The sequence below is a fragment of the Primulina tabacum genome, chromosome 13 (assembly GCF_025594145.1).
Source record: "Primulina tabacum isolate GXHZ01 chromosome 13, ASM2559414v2, whole genome shotgun sequence".
Taxonomy (NCBI): domain Eukaryota; kingdom Viridiplantae; phylum Streptophyta; class Magnoliopsida; order Lamiales; family Gesneriaceae; genus Primulina; species Primulina tabacum.
The window spans coordinates 35256409-35276216 of NC_134562.1; the positions used below are offsets into that span (position 1 = coordinate 35256409).

General features: G+C 35.2%; 4 protein-coding genes and 1 pseudogene across 4 annotated transcripts; 2 read left to right on the forward strand and 3 right to left on the reverse strand.

Annotated features, from left to right (window-relative positions):
- Positions 1-192: 192 nt before the first annotated feature.
- Positions 193-2986, reverse strand: LOC142522860 (pentatricopeptide repeat-containing protein At4g21300). Its single transcript, XM_075626436.1, has one exon. It carries the CDS (start codon positions 2897-2899, stop codon positions 365-367), a length of 2535 nt encoding a protein of 844 aa, XP_075482551.1. The 5' UTR covers positions 2900-2986; the 3' UTR covers positions 193-364.
- A 1967-nt stretch (positions 2987-4953) lies between these two features.
- Positions 4954-5511, reverse strand: LOC142522070 (pectinesterase inhibitor-like). Its single transcript, XM_075625234.1, has one exon. It carries the CDS (start codon positions 5509-5511, stop codon positions 4954-4956), a length of 558 nt encoding a protein of 185 aa, XP_075481349.1.
- Positions 5512-5859: 348 nt separating this feature from the next.
- Positions 5860-8164, reverse strand: LOC142522974 (U-box domain-containing protein 30-like). Its single transcript, XM_075626592.1, has one exon. The coding sequence runs from the start codon at positions 7503-7505 to the stop codon at positions 6156-6158; it is 1350 nt and encodes a 449-aa protein (XP_075482707.1). The 5' UTR covers positions 7506-8164; the 3' UTR covers positions 5860-6155.
- A 4144-nt stretch (positions 8165-12308) lies between these two features.
- Positions 12309-14326, forward strand: LOC142522657 (uncharacterized; annotated as a pseudogene).
- A 1918-nt stretch (positions 14327-16244) lies between these two features.
- Positions 16245-19763, forward strand: LOC142522977 (ras-related protein RABF2a). The gene is made up of 8 exons (XM_075626597.1): positions 16245-16332; positions 16419-16490; positions 17476-17553; positions 17652-17819; positions 18273-18321; positions 18464-18537; positions 18872-18965; positions 19476-19763. The coding sequence occupies exons 2-8, from the start codon at positions 16452-16454 to the stop codon at positions 19574-19576; spliced, it is 603 nt and encodes a 200-aa protein (XP_075482712.1). The 5' UTR covers positions 16245-16332; positions 16419-16451; the 3' UTR covers positions 19577-19763.
- The last annotated feature ends 45 nt before the right edge of the window (positions 19764-19808 follow it).

Genomic DNA, 19808 nt, shown 5'->3' on the forward strand with positions numbered 1-19808 from the left:
AACGTGTTTCATAACAAAAACAACCCTCAATTTCTAGGATGATTCAAGAGTAAATAGAACAAGACAAGATCAAGATGATCGTGCTCATTAAAAAAGAAACGAATGCGAAAAATAAGGGATGCTAATAGATGACTTTGATCAATCCCTGGCACTTTGATATTTTTGCTGAAAATTTGCGCACAGGAGGGGACATGGAAAAAAAATAATCAGATTAATGCTCATAAATATGCTCCGTGGCCACGAAACAGAATATAGAAATGAACGTTGCCGAATAGTGATACATATGCAAGGTCGTGCATAGTAGGCCACCACTAGATATATAGGCTTCGGAAGGGGAAAAATGAAAATCATAAGAAAAATTCCTTCATTCTGGAAGACACAGAAGAGGAACATATCCTTCGTTCTGGAGCTCAATAAGCAAATTTTTCAACAACAGATAGATTTCACAAGATTGAGGGTGATATTTATCCGCAGCGGCAAACATATGCGAGGACTTATTGAGTTCAATCCAGCTGTAACCAGGTAGTTTGATCACTCCACGTTCTTTCATAATATGTCGGATTTGATTAACCCGCTCCCATTTTCCAGAATCTGCATGCAGGTTTGATAGCAGCATATAGTAACCAGAATTGTGTGGTTCCAAATTAAATAGTGGCTCGGAAGCCATTTCAGCTAGCTCGAGGTTTCCATGAACTCGGCAAGCACCCAATAATGTGCCCCATATGCCTGCGTCAGGAGTAAATGGCATTCCCTTAATCACTTGAAGTGCTTCTTCTAAACGACCATAACGACCAAACATATCAATTAAGCATGCATAATGTTCAATCCTTGGTGAAATTCCATAATTTTGGGTCATGTTATTGAAGTAGCGTTTTCCTTCCTCAACATCCCCGGAATGGCCAAAAGCTGATAAAATGGCAAGAAAAGTGACATGGTCGGGTTGAAATCCCTGATCCTCCATTCTATGAAATAAGGCTAGGCATTGCTTCAGATGGCCATGGTTGCCATATGCAGCGATAATGCTATTCCAAGATACTTCATTTTTGGACTCCATGGTGTCGAAAACATGTTGTGCTAGATCCAAATTGCCACATTTAGCGTACATGTCTACTAGTGCACTATCAGCAAATATATCGGAATTGAATGGACTTCGGATCATAAAGCTATGTATCTGTTTTCCGTAATGCAGAGCAGACAAGTTTGAACAGGCAGACAGAGCAGCTGATATGGTTACAGGGTCATACTCAGCTCCTTCCATCCTCATGCGTCGGAAAAGATCAATGGCCACTTCAGGTTTTCCATTCTGGCTACAGCTAGTAATGATCGAGTTCCAACATATGGAGTCACGTTCGTTCATCCTATTGAAAACTAGATGACCAAGATCTACCCTTCCGCATTTTGCGTACATGTCCGTTATTGCACTTCCAACGTAACACCTACCCTCGAGCCCTTTTCTTATGATGTTACCATGCAATTCTTGACCCAATTTAAGGCTAGCCAAACCTGCACAAGCAGGAAGAACACTTGATAAAGTTATGGCATTGGGCTTGAGTTTCTTACAAAGCAACCATCGAAAAACTTCCAAGGCATCAATGCTCATCCCATTGAGCACAAATCCTGAGATCATGGCAGAGTATATGACTATATCCACTGCAGAGTTTTGGTCAAAGACCTTGCAGGCGTTGTCAACATCCTTGCACTTGAAATACATATCAATCAAAGCGTTCTTCAGAAACAAATCCAATAACAACCCATGTCTTATAATATAACAATGCATTTCCTTTCCTAGTTCGAGGCACCCCGGTTCACAGACTGATGGGATCAGAGTTGCAAAAGTTCTTGAGTCTGGTTTCACAACAGATGAAACCATTTTCCCAAACAAAACCAATGCATCATTCATAAATCCATTTTGAACGTACCCTCCAATCATCCCATTCCAAGTGACAAGATCATGTTGCATGACAGAATCAAACAGCTTCCTAGCCTCAGACAAGCAACGGGATTTTGCGTACATTGAGACTAGAGAGTTGGCCACCGGAGCTTCCATCTCCGAGCCACACCTGATGACTAAGCTGTGAATCTGGGCACCAAACTGCTCGATCGATTTAGAACCACACATGCTAAGAACACAAGCATAAGTTACAGAATCGGGCTTCACTCCACCTTTCCTCATGTCTTCAAACAACCCAATTACATTGTGCATCAACTCATCGTACATTAAATAACCATTAAGCATCATATTCCACAAAACAATATCCCTTACCGGCAATTTATCAAACAACCCACGTGCAAGGTCTAAAGCATCATTCTCCGAATAGAATTTGACCAAAGCACTGCCCACATACACATCCAATTCAAAACCCATATCTTGAATCGTCGCATGAATATATTTCAGTAAATCAACAGCGTGCAAGCCACCACAAGCTTTTATCACGAAAGGAAAAGTATATTTATCTGGAAGAGTACCAAAAGCGAGCATCTTGAAGTAAAACAAAATTGCAATATCGAAATAACCCATAGTCGAAAATCCTCGTATCATCCAATTCCAAGGGGCAGCGTAGCACAACTGAAGCTGAAAAAACAATTTCTTAGCATCAAAATATCTGTTACACAGAATGTACATACCCAAGATTCTTGCTTCCAAAATAACCATGTTACGAAATCCATTTACAGTAATCTGGGCGTGGATTTGCAGCACTTGTTGAGCAACGTAGGGAGATAAAGAAGGGTCTTTTATTGGTAAAAGTGGTGCGAGATGGGATGCCAAAACGTCCTCAGTGAAAGGAAAATAAAGGACCTCGCTTGGTAGGTGACGAATGGTTGTGTGGTAACAATGTTTATTGGAAGGCAAGTCTTTCAAGAGGATCGACGCGAATGAAACTAAAATCCTCTTGAGCATTTATGCAATTGAATTCCAATTACCATTCTGCCAAAAATTTTACCTCAGTTCAAGCGTCTTAAAACCTGCCTCCATTGCTTCGGCCAAACTGGGTTATTATTATTATTATTATTATTTTACAATATCTGTTTTCCTTATTCTCATACTCGGTGTAATTATAATTTTTAAATAATTTCGTATTGTTTTTAAAAAATATTTGATTATATTTATATTTTGAAAAAATAATTTTGTATTTATATTACTTTTTCCTGAAATCATACCAAACATATAATTATATATTGAAATATGTCCTCGTAAAATTTCGAGCAAATCATCTGAAACATAACTAAACGGATTTGGATCCTCTGTTGTGTTGAAAACACAGCACGAAATGCTGTGCATTTTTTACACGAGATGATCACATGATCATCTCGTTTAATTTGACAACTTTTTAAATTTATCTTATATGATGTGATGTCCATAAGATGATCACGTGATCATCTTGCGTAAAAAATGCACAGCACCAAATGCTGTATTTTCAACACAGTAGAGGATCCAAATCCATAACTAAACAGACCCTTTCATTATATGGAAGATTTCTTGAAATCTAGAAGATTCTTAATTTCTTATTGTCGAAAAATTTTAAAATACAAATTCATTCTATTAAATTTTCATAAGAAATAATTCTAATTTTTAAATTCAAATTTTAACCATTACTTATTCAAGAAGCCCTTCATTTACTGGATTTAGAAAATAAAAATTCGAGAAAAAGAAATGAGTAAATAATCTTGCAACTTCTAAGGTTTTGCGAGATTAGGTTTATATAAAGTCCAATGTTATGAAAATAATTTATTGTATCATAGCCATATTTTTTTTACATATTTATTGTTACACAAAAATTCTATATATCGTCTGACAGATCAATTTTATTAGACAAATCTTTTAGCCGACCCCATCAATCATAATATTTGTGTATTATGTTACAAACACAACATGTATGCCGACTAATTCTAATTAAAAAAATCTAAATAACTTTATATAGATTACTTTAATTTAAATTAAAAATTCTTGAACAATATTTATGCATAAATAATATACTTTTTAAGATATTATATTTTTTTGTGAGATGATTTATTGACTTTTAAAAGAATCAATTTGCAAGAGTATAACATGTTTATGATATTTATTTATTTTTATATAATGATAGTTTAGAAAAAATTATAACTAGGTAATAATGGTTACAACGATTCAAATATCATATATCGATTACATTTTTAGTAAAAATAATTATTGGACATCAACAATATATATCATCTTGTCAGCTTTTATTATCATATAATAGAAGAAAATTAATCAATAGTTTGAAAATGATACTTTGAAGATAATTACTTCATCACATCATACATCAATCCATGTTTGGTTAGCTTTTCAAAAGATCCAACTAATACTGCGTTTCCAATTGAAACATAAATATCTTTGCTATATTCTTGGTAAATGCCTTGAGACTCGTGTGAAAAAAGAAAAAAACATAATTTGGAATCATACTTATTTAACGCTACTTTCCACAAGAACTCAAATTCATGGAATGCAATCCAATGATAATATTTATTCCTTCACGTGCTCTGGTACGTGTAGATTTTACCTGGGAATTGATATTCGAAACGAATATATAAGGACATTAACGATCACCAACACGATTGAATGAGATAGATAGGACACTGCATACAATGGGTTTTGAAAATTTGGTCCATGTTTTGATGTATGTAAGAAATTAAAGCGCTTGAACAAGAAATTCAAGTTCATGGGAATACAGTCCAGTAGGTATCAATTGCATTTGCATTTTGACGCACACACAACGTGATCCAAGAAACGTAGTATACTGTATCAACTTCGAATGCAAAAAGTGATCTTCATTTTCCAGCCAGACTTGAATTTCAATTCCCACCACCAAATATTTTGATTGAAGTAACACCAACAATCGTAACATGAAGATTGTTTCTCGAAAAATTATTTATCACAAATCTATTTATTCGAATAATCTCTTGCATGGCAATTCCCCAGCAAGTTCTACTTTATTAGTCCCTCCCCTCCTTCAACAAACAATCCACAGCCACCTTCAGTAGATCCGCGTACACCCGGAATTCCATATTCCTGTTCTGAATGTGCGCGGGATCGAACGCGCCATTATCAAAATTGTTGTGGCAGCTCTTCAGTTCATCAATAACATCATCGACTAGCACGGGAAGGGCGCTATACTCGCGCTTACGCAGCATCCTTTTCGCCTCATTCAGATCACGGATCACATCTCCGTAGTTCTTGGAGCACGACCAGTATTTCTCCTTCATTTTTTCGTTATTGGACTCCTCGCCAAGGCGACTGATTTTATCCTGGATTTCATCCGCTTTTCCTTTAGCCAATTCTATGGCGACTTCCACCACACCTGTGGTGTCGGTGTGGAATCTACTACGCTCTGGTTTAAGAAGTTTCCAGCACAATTCTGGATCATGTGTTTTGGAGCAAAGATCTCGCAGGTCTCCATCCTTGTCTTTCTTGCGGTGGTGGCGAGCCGATGAAGCGGGAATGGCAAACATCAAAATTACGGCGATTGAGATTATTCCAATTAAATTAGCCATTTTTTTATTTTGTATGTTAAGTGTTGAGCGGGTAACTATTAATATAAGAATATTATTGTCGTTACGTTATCAAAATTAATGCTCATTTATATGTAAGTATTAATTGAATCATTTTAAATTACTTGGACATTATGTACGTTTCTTGTTTGGAGTATAATTATTTTTGGACCACTTTATTGACTTTGACAAATTTTTTTAAAAAATATTGAGAGATTTATTTTTAGAAAATAAAATATAATATATAATAGCTTTTAAATTAGTTAAGAATAAGATCGCACGGCTTGTAAAGCCCTAAATGACTTATAATACAATATACTGAATGAACTTGGCCAAAACTCTACACTCTCATTAAGGCATAAATAAACAAAACTTGTACAAAGTTGCCAAGGAAAATTGGACCATGAACGGCAAAGGATAGCAGAGATTGATGGAACAATGCAGCTGCTAAACAATTACAATTGCAGTTGCTAGCTCCACAAAATAACATGCTAACACCCCACTGAATCTTTTATAACTTTACATAAGAAAATCACACAAATCCTGAAATCATACAGTCTCGGATTCTTGTTGAAATGGTCCAAGATCTTAAGTCTTCGAATCCGGAACCATGTATGTGCATAAGAATATCAATCAACCTTGGGTGTTTATTGAATCGTTCTGGTAAGTTTGCACTTGGAAATGAAGATGGTGTCGGAATAATTCAGACTGCAAAGCTTCAAAAGCTCAGCTGCCCGCTGCTTAAGTTCGGCACTGCATCCACTCTGGATAACGAGAAGAAGCTTTGCTGCGAGACCTGCATCCACAGCCACCGAGGAGCATTCCTCGGGGGATAGTTTGCATACGGACCACAAGATTGAGAGTGCATGTCGAGTACAGTTTTCCGAAATTTTCATTAAAAGTTTAACCATAGTTGGTATAGTGTTTGAACAATCTTTCAGAGCTTCTCTCCCTTCAGGCAATGAGGATAAGGCATCCAATACGAAAAGGGCAAGTTCCATGCACTCGGGATTCAAGAAATGTATCAACTCTACCAATTGAGGCACAGCTCCAATGCTCACAATCAAATTTCGGACTTGCTTGTGTCTGCAAATTAGTTTTAGAAGACCAAGGGCGGGTAAGTGTCCATTAGGTTGTTTCCTATCCCTCACCAGTCTCATCAAAGCAACCAAAAGGCTATGGCTTGATATAGTTTCAGCACGGAAATCCTTCTCCTCCATCAATGTTTCAATCAGCCGAATACAATTCACCTTTGTTTCAATCGACCCTTCATTCAAGATATCCACAACTAATGACACCTTTGCAGGTTGCATCAAATTTGATTTCGAATCAGAACTCATATTCAAATTCACAAGAATAGCGATAACTTCAGAGCCTACAGCATACGAAGTAAACGGGCCAAGTAAAGACAAGAGAAGGGCCACCCCACCTTCATCAATAATGGTCTTCCTGGCAGTTGAATGGCTCCCCACAACTTGTCTCAGCTCCTTCAATGTTTGGATTCGCACCTGACCCTTGACCTTTTTCAGCGTAATCAGAAGCTCTGATGCCCGACCCTGTGCATCTTCGGATCTCTTCTTCAATTGCACGTACTTCTGAGAAAACCAAGTATAGATTAAATGGTAAAGGGTCCTGTTCGGTGTGACCGTGTCATCCCAGAGTTCTTGCATTGTGGTGGGGCAAGTGTAATGCCCCAGGCTAAACCATTTGAGAATGTTGGTTTTCTCGTAAGTTTGCCCAGTGCAAAGAGTAACCGGATCTTGCATGGTTTCAAGAGAAATAGGACAAATAAACACAGATGGAATTTCTGCTAAATAAAGCTCTTCAATCATCTTTTTCAGATCCAATTTCTCCCCAACTCCACCGCCATAACCCCCTTGCTCCACTCCACCCAAAACTCCATCTTTAACAGCAGTATCCAGATCTAATACACGCCCATCTACACCACCCTCAATCCCAACAAGCCCGTCCTTCTTTAAAGGCAGAAACATAGGCATCTGGGCGACCCTTCCCCCAACCAAAAAATTGCCCGATTTATTTTGAGGCAAAAACCCCGTGTGAAAACACTGTCAATAATAATCTTCCCACCGGAAAAATTTCAAGAAAGCACAGTACACAAACAACTACTACATATGAATTCAGTGAAAAAGGATGAACAAAGAATGAAAGTATCCTCAAAGTACATCGCTTTCATTGACACTAACAAGCAACAATCATCGCTTTCAAAAGGAACACCTTTATTTTCCTCTCCACACACCCTTATATCTCTCTCTCTCTCGCTTTTCACTTTCTGTGATTATCTCTTTTTACTGGTCAAAAGACTCATCAACATCATCATACAACACATCATATGACATTCACAATCAATATTCTTCTCAAAAATCAATGCTCTCAAACTTCCCGTTCAAGCTTCTAAAAGTGTAAACCACACATATTTTCAAGAAAAGGAGCGAGAGAAAAAGATCTATGTTTGAGCAGAAAATCGCAACAATTATCGAGACCCAAATCAAAAAACCCCGTCAAGTGGAGACATCAGAGGTTATTCAGCAGAAAACGAAAGAAATAATTGAAGAGGTGAGAGAAAAGGGCACCTCCAGCTCCAGCAAAGACTCCTCTTTTTTCTACTTTGCTGTTCTCGGGCCAGCCCATTTGTTCATTAGAGAGACCCGTCTTAAATATTATGTTCGGGACATTTGAAATCGAATTATAATTATATTGTTTATAATAAAATTATTTATTTATATAATAAATATATAAAACATAATAAATTTTGAATAATATTATTATTTGATAAATTTGAAATTCGTCATAATTAACATTAAATACTCAGATTCGTCAGAACTAACATTAAATACTCGACAAGCATATGAAAAATGTATTTAAAATTTATAGTTTTACTTCTATTAACAATAAAATATTTTGAAATCTATGTATTTTAAATTTATCAACCTAAAATGTAACATAATATAATAACAAATAATTTTTAAATAAAAATAAATAAATAAAATCTACACTTAGATTTAATAATTAATAAATAAATTAAATTGTCTGGAAATAGCTTAAAATATATAACTTTTTGAATAATGTTAAAGTGACAGCTTGACCGCCGTGACAATGTTGCCTTTTCCCGTGTGGCTTTGACTGCATTTGAACTTTGATTTCACGTACCTAAACACATATCATTTGAAAATTTAATTTACTTCTTTATATATTTTTAATAAAAACAAAATTTGTAATGGTCCAACCCACTTATAAAATTTTTCGTTTTGGGTCAAAGGCTCACGGATTTAAAATGCGACACAAGAGGTTGCTACACGTCCATTTAAATGCTCGGCATCTCTCCCGTGGTTTGACGATGTTGGATTTCGTCCAAAGGCTTTCACCCCCTTTTGGGACTCAGCGTAATCGCTGAGGTTTGCCCACTACCCCAAACTCACGCATAGTCTCTCTGATACCAAATATAACGGCTCAGCCCACTTGTAAAATTGTTCGCTTTGGCCCAAAACCTCAAGGTTTTAAAACGCGTCGCAAATATTTGCTGCACACCCATTTAAATGTTCAGCATATCTCCACGAAGACCCTTAGGAGAAATCCCATGTTTCCAAATCACGGGAGATATGCTGGACATTTATTGTGCGTGTAGCAACAACCCCTTGTGACGCGTTTTAAATTCGCAAGGAGCTGGTTAAAGTTGACAATTTCACAAGTGGGCTAGGTCATTACAAAATTGATCCGTGAAACTGTTTCGCATACGTTTTTGTGTTAATTGTATATGTTAAAATGTTTTAGTTCTAGAATATAATTGTAGTTTGGAAAAAATATGGAATTTTTAGTTGGACATAAAAGACTGGTGAGATATGAAAGTGACAAGAACACAATAACTTTTAAAACAGTAAGAAAATAAATGATAATATTTTGGCCGTAACAATAAATTTCCAGCTAACAATTAAATGCTATTTATTGTTAAACCATAAACAATAAAATCAAAATATATATCACATGACTTGTAACTCATCTTATATTTAATTCAGATCTCAAATTCTATTTCAACTCAAATAATAAATATATATATATATATCATGCGTCCAACTAAATTTAGCAATTAAATAATTAGATTTAACAAATACATAATATATTATAATATCGAAGGTGAATATTTTAGAAAAAAGTGACAGCAATTTCAGTGGACCGTGACAGTGTTTGGTTTGACTGTGTGAGGCCTTATCACTTTGCTGAAATGTGTTCATCCAATCATCTGCTGCCAGCTCATCAATGTTGTGGTCCTTTAATTAATTACATCATCGTGGGCTGTTTTCTAATCTGATGCATTTCTAAGTTTCGTGTTGATTATTGCAATATAATATGATTGTAATATGTGTTTTCTTGACTAATCTTCCCATAAAAAAAAGTCCAAAAACATGCAATTATTTGATTTTCTTTTCAATTTTGCACCCAGATTAAATACTCCTCATTTCGAATCTCTATAATTTAGATTTATCTTAATTTTTACACACACACACACACACACACCAATTCCACCAACATAATTTATACGAGACTGACACATTTAGGAGCGATTCTCGATCCAGTCAAACAACCACATCTCAATGAATGCTGGCCATAAATAAATGCGTCCAGCCTGAATAAAAGGACTTATTAAATAATGGGATTTATTAAATTCGTAACATCCCATCAAAGTTTATATAGTTTTCTAAGCTTTTAGAAGGCAGATCTCGTGGTGGTTCTAGCTTTCTGTATGGTTTGTCCCCCTTTTTGTCATGCTCGAACACACTACGTGTGGAATTCATGGGAATGTCCCATCATTTTTACCATCGATATTTAGTGTAAACTAGGTTATTCATGACCAATAATGTTGTCTTGAAAAAATAATAACGTTTTAGTTGAGACTGCATTTAGTTGGAATGATTTGATTTGAAGATTTAGTGGAATGTGTTTCAAACGACACTCGAATTGAATATGTTTAACTTGATATAGAGTAGATTTAAAATTTACGTATATGTTTGTGAATTTGAAAATCATTGCTTTGAATCTATTAAATCCATCAATTCAGATGTAGTCTAAAATAAATTATGATCCATTTGTACAAATTATTAGTCACATTTACTTATGAGGTGGTGTTAAGGTTGAATACACTACAATAAAAAAAAAATACACTTTATGAATAATATATTTGTGTTGGATATAGTAAGTAGCGATATTTTTAGTATATTTTTCATCAAAGAATATGGTTTAAAGAAAAAAGTATCTTGTCAGACGGTTAAAGGAATCAACCATGTTCAAGTTTACAATAAAAAATATTCTTTTAGGCTTAAAAAAATAGTATTTTTTCATGGATAACCCAAATAGAATATATGTATCATAAAAGTGATTCGTGAGATCATTTCACATGAGTTTTGTTTTGTTTAAATATATATGTATTCGGTATTTCGTTTTTAGTGGAATCATGGGATATGGGCCTTAATTGGAGTATACCTGCCTCTGTCCTTTTGGAAATAAAGCCCAATATGCAACATTGTTGGGAATCGGAAACTCCCAAGGACTTCACAATAAGTCGTCGGGCTACAGTATGGGCTGGACATTGAATAGGATCTTAAACTTTCACGTCCAGGTTAAAATTTAACTCCACACGTCATTATTAAAGTTCAAGTGATTTAGGGGAAAGATATAAGAAAAAATGAATCATTTATGCCACAAGGTAATATGTAGATGAATATGTCTTTTGTGAAATTATTTGATGAATCTTTTTTCATGAGACAGATCATCCCGATTCATATTTAAAAGTGCAAAGTAATATTTTTTAGCATACAAAGTAATATTTTTTATGAATAGGATAGATGTTATATATGTAGATCATAAAATTGATATATGAGATGGTCTTATATAAACTTTTGTGTATGTAGACATAACTGAAAAATGAGTAGGTCTCTTATAAGAACCAAATAAGATATATGTCTCACAAAATACGACACGTGAGACCGTCTCACACAAGTTTTTGCCCTGAAATAGTAGGTCTCTTGTGAGACGGTCTCACGAATCTTTATCTGTGAGACGGGTTAACCCTAAGGATATTCACCATAAAAAATAATATTCTTAGCATAAAAATTTATATTTTTCATGGAATGACCTAAATAAGAGATCTGTCTCACAAAATACTACCCGTAAGACCGTTTCACACAAGTTTATAAGTTTAAATTCCAAAATTTTTTGTAGTTATGTATGTATAATATCTGATTTATGCAATATAAAAAAATAAGAATATTACATTTAAAATTTTTAAAAAAATAAATTTTTATAAACTGATAATGAAAAAATACTTGTTTTCTGTTGATTATAACTAGGGTAAAATAAATTCCATGATGATGGCTGCATTGATTCGAAATTAGGATGCGGCCAAAGTCCAATAACCAAGAAGGACATCGAAGAGTGAGAGGGGCCCAATGGACCGTCCTCAATCAGTCAAAGCCCACTATCAGTCAAAGCATCCTGGCCCATTCTGCTGTCCTGGCTGGCAAGATGAAAAGTGGAAAAAGTTCAATTACGTGGCACATAGATCACCTGCTCCAATACCGTCCTCCGCCGGTCAAATCCCAGAGCCGGTCAAAGCACCCTGGCCCACTCTGCTCTCCTCGCTGGCAATATTGAAAAAGTGGGGAAAAGTTCCATGACGTGGCACAAGGATAACCTGCTCTAAATGCTCCCTGACTTGGACGCATGAATATATATGTGTGTATATATATATATATATAAACAGATAGAAAACACAGTTATCTAAGCTTATTTCATTCAACATAAAATTAATTCATGGAGTTTATCAAGTTTCATTTCAAAAAAAAATTCAACTAAAACTCGTCAGATGTAGTTTATTTCATCAAATTGTCCTTGAAAAACAAGATTATTTTCTATTTGAGTTTCCAGATGAAATTGTCATACACGCTGACATACACCATCACCGAGTGAGATGGAGATAGAGAGAGGTTTGACAACCACATGCACCAGTACATCACCCACACTGCTCGAATAAAAATATGTTTTTTTCCCCGATCCGATATAAATTTAATCCATTATATTCAGAATGTGTCATCAGTACTGGTGGCATTCCTCCGATCATCATCGTCAGTACTGCGAGTAAATTGTGAAGTATATATCAGCAGTATTCAGTTGAGTGGAAAGGCATCAAAATTTGATCACACTTTTAATTCCTCATCATATTTGTGACGAAAATGTACAGAAATTATTAAAGGGAGAACATATGTGTGTGTATAAATTAAGTGGCGATATATAAATATAAAAAAGGGAACTTTATTTTAACATCTTTCTCACGAGGTGGCTTCACTTTTCAGGTTTCACTAACCCCTAGCACTGCTCCACTCAAGCACATCCACACACAAGATTTAACACGCACAAACTGTCTCTGTCTGAATCCATCACTGCTGTGGGTTTTTGCATGGATCTCACGATTTCTGGAAAAGAGGGTAAGGATATTTTGGGGAGGGATTATAGAAAAGGGAACTGGACGATTCAAGAAACCATGGTTTTGATAGAAGCTAAAAAGATGGACGATGAAAGAAGGATGAAGAGAAGCGGTGCTGATCAGAGGGCGAAACAGGCGGAGCTGAGATGGAAATGGGTGGAAGATTATTGCTGGAAAAATGGGTGTTTTAGGAGCCAGAACCAGTGTAATGATAAGTGGGATAATTTGATGAGAGATTTCAAGAAAGTGAGGGAGTACGAGAGGAAAGTGGATGCGGGGATGGGGGAAGTAGAAGATAAATCCTACTGGAAAATCGAGAAGAATGAGAAAAGAGAAAACAATTTACCTTCCAATATGTTAATTCAGATATATGAAGCATTGGTGGATGTCGTGGACAAGAAAGATCAAACGGTGGTGGTCCGCAACCGGTGGCGCTGCTAGTTCCAGTGCTAACGTGCCGCCTTATCCTGGTTTCGGAAAATCGTCCGCTATGGCTTTAGGTCAGCCTTCAATAATGCCTTTGCCGGTGCAACAACAGGCTCCGACAATGCTGCTACCGCTCCCTCCGCCGGCTGAGCCACCAAATATTCCCTTCTCTCAGCCATTGCCCACAGTAGGTACTCTCTCTATATGATATCTCGTTTATAGACGCAAAGAGGGATTTGAAAGCTAGCTATAGCTTTACATGGTTACGCACATGATTACTGCTGGATATTTTCTTGTGATGAATTAAGAATATATTTCTGTAGAAGTTCCAAATATAATCTACTGTAATTAATAAAAACGGCCCAGATTCCGAAGACACGAGTGAGTATTCAGACTCTCCGGCGAAAAGAAGGAAGAAAGGAGGAGGAGGAAGTGGCGGAGAAGGCACCAGCGGATCCGCCGCATTGGGAGAAATAGGGACTGCAATCTCGAATAGTGCTTCAATAATGGCGAAGGCGATACAGTCACGCGATGAAGCAGAAGGAAGAAGACACAGAGAAGTGTTGGGGTTTCATGAAAGGAGACTGCAGATCGAGGAATCGAAGGCCGAGATCAAAAGACAAGGCATGAGTAATCTGGTGGAAGCCATGAACAAGCTTGCAGATTCCATCCATGCTCTGGCTGCGAATAACAAAAATCAAGAAAGCTTCAAATAATGTGGAGCCATAGCCATTAATTAATTATTATTCTTATGAAAATTAACCCGTACAATTAAGGATGATTATTGATCCTTAACTTTGATATTACATTTAATCAATTAATTAATTATCATTGGCTGGTGTAGATGTAGATGCATTTATATATATGATTGAATCGATAAGATATTCAGAATTTACTCCATTCTTCGTGTTTCAGAAGCATTAAATTCCCTGCCGAAAGTGGAAGACTTGGAAGTGCCAACTTTATTTCTTTTATTATTTTTAAAATATTAAATGATCAAAAATCTTTATTAAATTTTATAATTTTTAAGAATAGATATTTATAATTACATATAATGATTTTTTCAATATAACAATTTTGATTATAATGATTTTCTGAATTATCAATATTTTCAAATTGTTAATTATAGTAGGTACATTGAATATTTTAAAATTTTGACATTTCCTTTATTTTAGTATATGATTATTTTACAAGCATTTATTTTAATAAATAATAACATAATTGATGGTAGGAAAAATGTCTAAAAGATATGAAACATCGCCAGAAAATAGACACACATCTCTTCGAACTCATGGATCTTACAGCTCGGACTATTAGCACTAAGTAGGCGCACTCTCATTATAATAAGAAAATAAAGTCGGTGGGACATAAAAAATTAAAGTCCAATCTTTAGTGACTCTATTGGAGACATGACTGATGATAAGTAAAAGGTAATACCGATATCTAAGGATATGAGACAGCACCAATAGATACACACGCCTCCCTAAAATCATGAGCCTAACAATCCGACTTATTAGCATCCAAGTATGTACACCATGCGTTACCACAAGTATAAAAAATAAAATTATGCATTGACTGACGATTATAAATTTTGACCTAATGATAACAACTTTATCCTATCAAAATGTAACCAACTTTATATCTTAATATTGGTTAATAAAATATTAAATTTACAAACATTAATAAATTAAATTATTGTTTATGATCGAATAAATTTTTTATAATATATTACACAAATATATACCATCTGTATTATATCAAAAAGATTATGATAATGACACTAAAATATGGTTTGGTCTCCAATGTCGTCATATCAAATTATTTTGAGTTGGTCTCTTATGAGACGGTCTCACAAATCTTTATCTATGAGACGGGTCAACCCTACCGATATTCAATAAAATAATATTTTTAGCATAAAAAGTAATATTTTTTCATGGATTACCCAAATAAGATATTTGTATCACAAAATACGACGCGTAAGACCGTCTGACACAAGTTTTTGCCTATTATTTTAACCAAAATATCACTTCCTTGGATACCAATGTTTTTAAATAAATTCAAAAAGTATAATAAAATGAAAATTCAAACATTATCCTAAAATAAAATTAATATAAAAATATTGATTTTAACTAAAGTTACTATGATATTATTATATTTCACATAAAAATTCACTCTATATAAAACTATATTTTATATTAAACTTTAATGTAGATGATCGACTACGGAGATTTCTTAGTCTAATTAAAAGAAAAGAAGAAAAAACTTATTTAATAATTTAATTACACCATAGAGAATAAGCAAACATCACTCCAATTTAGAGGTGCACGAGTCGAGCCGAATATCATATTATTCGAGCTCAAATCTCGAACTTAATCGAGTAATCAATTTATAGCTCGAGTTTGTGTACATGTCGAGATATTCGAGCTCATATTCGAAAATCTTTCTAACTTATTTATCAGTTATTCTAATATTTTCTGAGTTACTCAGTACAGATTATTAAAATTCGAACTCGATATAAGTAAAGATTCGAGCTACTTAAACTTGACTCGAGTTCGGTGAGACAAACTTGAATTGAATTTTGATGAAATCTTATTCAATAATAATTTGACTCTCTTACACGGTTGCACATTTACCCGAAAATAAATAATAATAAAAACATAGAGTAAAAACAATATATGACCTGAATTACTAAATGGGACAGGAAGTTGGAGTAAATATCAATGGGAGGTGAGGGGTATTTTTGGTATCTGATCCCCACCCTATTTTTATTTCCAATAATTAATAAATAAATTAAATAATATGAATATGGATGTTGTTCGGTTTTATTTTGCTCTTGCCTCGCATTTGCGTCACACTTTCTTCTTCCTTCTCGTCAACTCGTAGGCCGATTAGAAAACTTCGAGAAGGCACGACCCTTAATTATTTCCTTTTAAATCTGTTTTTTGATATAAATTCTGCTATAGATTCCAATCTTGCTGTTCGTCGACCCCAGATATATTTGTTGATTTGCGCCTGAAATTGATTCATGGCATCCAGCGGGAACAAGAACATCAATGCTAAGCTGGTCTGTGTTTTCCTCGATCTTTTCTGTTTATTTGGTATCTGGATGTGAGAATGAATTTTTATTGATAAATTTTCACGTGGGTTGCTTTGATTCCTCGCTATGGCCAGGGGTTTGCTTGTTTTCTTGCGAATGAAATATTGGGTTTGTTGATCATGGTAATAACTTCGGGAAAAAAGTGTGTCGATTTTGATTCATAGGGTTCGATTAGTTCTTAATCATTTGATTATTCGTGGGTCCTTCTCAATTTGCAAATTTTGACTGTTGATTCCATTACCAGATGGCAATCTATAGCTGTTGACTTAATGCATTTATTCACCTTCTCTTATTTGTGTACCTTAACCAGACTAAACTTAAGGCGTTAACGAATAAGAGTAGTGAAAAATTAACACTGTTTCCGAATTTTGATTTGGGTTTTGACCGGTTTTCTTGCATGTATTTTCAATTGTCTTTTCCGTTAGTATCTTATTCAGTTTACAGACACAGATCATTAGAGGACAAATGGAAAACCTGACTCTGCGATTTGGAAATAGTTTCGAAAATTATAAAGTATTTACTACGCATTTCACTCAGAAGAGTCATATTCGTTGTGATTCGATCATGGTTTCACTCATTTAAAGTTTTAGCTCAAACTAAGCATTTTTCTCCAAAAGCAGCCTTACATTTTTTGGGCAGCATTTTGTCTGTATCCGATATCATGTTCTTTATACTTATACATAAAGCTTGTTATACATATTTTGTGCTCATGATAGACGAGCACTGCATTGAGTCAGATTCTATTCTCCTGCAAATGAAGTAAAAATGTTTGACATATTCGATGGCGTTAATTCAGAAATTTACCATAGTTCCCCTTTGAGAAGAGTCTAAATTTTAACTTGTTTTTCTTTCAGGCTTTTTAGTAAAGAACTGTCTTTGATGTCATCTCATGTTTGTGACCTTTGCCTGCCCTTTTATTCACACACTTGAATGAGGTTTTCTTTGTCTCTAGGTTCTTCTTGGAGATGTAGGAGCTGGAAAATCTAGTCTAGTGTTGCGATTTGTAAAAGGGCAATTCATTGAATTTCAGGTTGGTGCATACGGTCATGGGGTTTGATATTGGCGTATGTTTGATTAAGACGTCCCCCCATGAATATTGATGTTGACTGAAAAAATTTGATGTTATAGGAATCAACTATTGGCGCTGCATTTTTTTCCCAAACAGTTGCTGTAAATGAGGCCACTGTAAAATTTGAAATATGGGATACCGCTGGTCAGGAGAGATACCACAGCTTAGCTCCAATGTATTATAGAGGAGCTGCAGCTGCCATAATTGTCTATGACATAACTAATCAAGTAAGTGCTAATAGTTTGACCAGCTGTCCAGAAGAGACATAAGTTAGTGGCAAAATAATCCTTTTTCATGCCAGGGAGATCGATTTGAACCACTCCACTGTGATTTAATCTACACATAAAAAACCAACAGTAAACTGTTATTTTTGGTGCTGCAGCAAGCCAGGGGCTCATAATGACATTTGATGGTGCATACCAATTTTCTTTGTTACAATGTATATAAACATAATAACAGCTTTCTGGTTAGGCTTTATGATTATCTATTTGTCAAGCTGAGACGTAAAAAATGCTTAATAATAATGTTGGTGTGCACTGAATCAATATGTGGTACAGCAATATTCAGGTGGCACAACTTAACATTTATTGATGGATTAATGAAATGATTGAGAGACGACTTAGGATGAAACTTATTGTGCATGCTGATTTATTATTGTCATTAATTCCTTTACTTTATAGACATCCTTTGATCGGGCCAAAAAATGGGTTCAAGAGCTTCGAGCACAAGGTGAATTTCAACCTACCCTGTGAAGTTCACTGCAATTTCAATTTGCTTTTTATTTATCCAATTTTCTGATGTCCATTCGTGAGGTTTGTGTACCTTTATTTAGTCATTCCTTTCACTATTGTATGTGCTTCTGTGGCTCAAGGGAACCCAAATATGATTATGGCGCTTGCTGGGAATAAATCAGATATGTTGGATGCAAGAAAGGTGGCAGCAGAGGTGAGCATAAATCTGTCGCCTTTTTTGCAAATCTTCCGTACTCTTTTGAATATTATAATTTACATGGAAAAAACTTCTGTAAAATGTCTTGCGTACTCTTTAACTCAATGCCATTTTTATTGCTCACCAAAGAGTAACTGGTGTTCGATGATTATAATTTTTATATCATTCTTATCAAGATCTGTTTTCCTGGAATAGTGAGACTATAAAACGAATGAGAGAGAGTTGCAGACGTAGTTTATTACTTGAGAGATCTAAATTTGTGGTGTTGCAGCAGACGGCAGACCTGCTTTTGCTTTTGGCATTAGTATTTGAATCTAAATCTTTATTACAGGAAGCACAAACTTACGCACAAGAGAATGGCCTTTTTTTCATGGAAACCTCTGCCAAGACAGCAAACAATGTCAATGACGTGTTTTACGAAATAGGTAAGAATAGTTGAACATTTACTTTTGTGGCTGAAGCAATGGAAAATCGCTATTTAATTTTAGAATTTGAAAACTGTGTATTAGCTGTTTGGCAAGACTAGATCATCAATTCATCATGAGTTTTGAGGGTTTATTTATCTGTTTTCCTTAAACTTATGTTCCCAAAAAAATTGCCTCTTCCTGGGGGGTGGTGTTTTGGGGGTGGGGGTGAGGGGGGTTGGGTTACAATTAGGCTGTTAATGTATATTTTTAATCTTTCTGTAAAAACAGTGGAAATTAGATTTCTCGGAATGAGAAGCATACACCTTGGTATTCTTTTCTCTGAATGAGAAGCATATGCCTTGGTTTTCTCTTTTTATCTTCGTTTGACAAGATTGAGAAATCAAACAAGCTAACAGCTTCCAAGTTGCCATTGAGATTAAAGCACCAGAATTACTGTAATTTATTTGTTTGATGTTGGTGGCTCGTGTTCCCTTGGATTTTAACTAGTCTCTTGTCATGTATCTACAGCAAAAAGATTACCTCTGCTGCAGCCGGCCTCAAACCCATCAGGCATGGCTCTTGTGGATCGACCTGCAGACACAGCTACCCGTGCTTCTTGTTGCTCATGAAATGGATTCGGATTCAAGTCAAAATATGTCAAAGTTGTGAACATAAATAATTCAGATTTCCCTTTACCTAATTTTGTTCTGTTGTGGCTCATGAGTTCAGCTTCTGATGTCCATATGACATTTCATGTTTATCGTTTTCCAAGATTTATTGAAGTGATTTTTTTAATATTAATATCATTTGATTTTCCATGCCATTATTTTTCCATATTTCAGTTGATGTCAGTGGGGTTCG

Bases quoted from the DNA above. Each gene is read 5' to 3' on its own strand.
- LOC142522974 (XM_075626592.1), bottom strand. From the start codon at position 7,505: ATGCCTATGTTTCTGCCTTTAAAGAAGGACGGGCTTGTTGGGATTGAG.
- LOC142522860 (XM_075626436.1), bottom strand. From the start codon at position 2,899: ATGCTCAAGAGGATTTTAGTTTCATTCGCGTCGATCCTCTTGAAAGAC.
- LOC142522977 (XM_075626597.1), top strand. From the start codon at position 16,452: ATGGCATCCAGCGGGAACAAGAACATCAATGCTAAGCTG. The intron at 18,322-18,463 runs GTGAATTTCAAC...CTGTGGCTCAAG, and splicing joins TCAAGAGCTTCGAGCACAAG to GGAACCCAAATATGATTATG. The intron at 18,966-19,475 runs GTAAGAATAGTT...ATGTATCTACAG, and splicing joins TGACGTGTTTTACGAAATAG to CAAAAAGATTACCTCTGCTG.
- LOC142522070 (XM_075625234.1), bottom strand. From the start codon at position 5,511: ATGGCTAATTTAATTGGAATAATCTCAATCGCCGTAATTTTGATGTTT.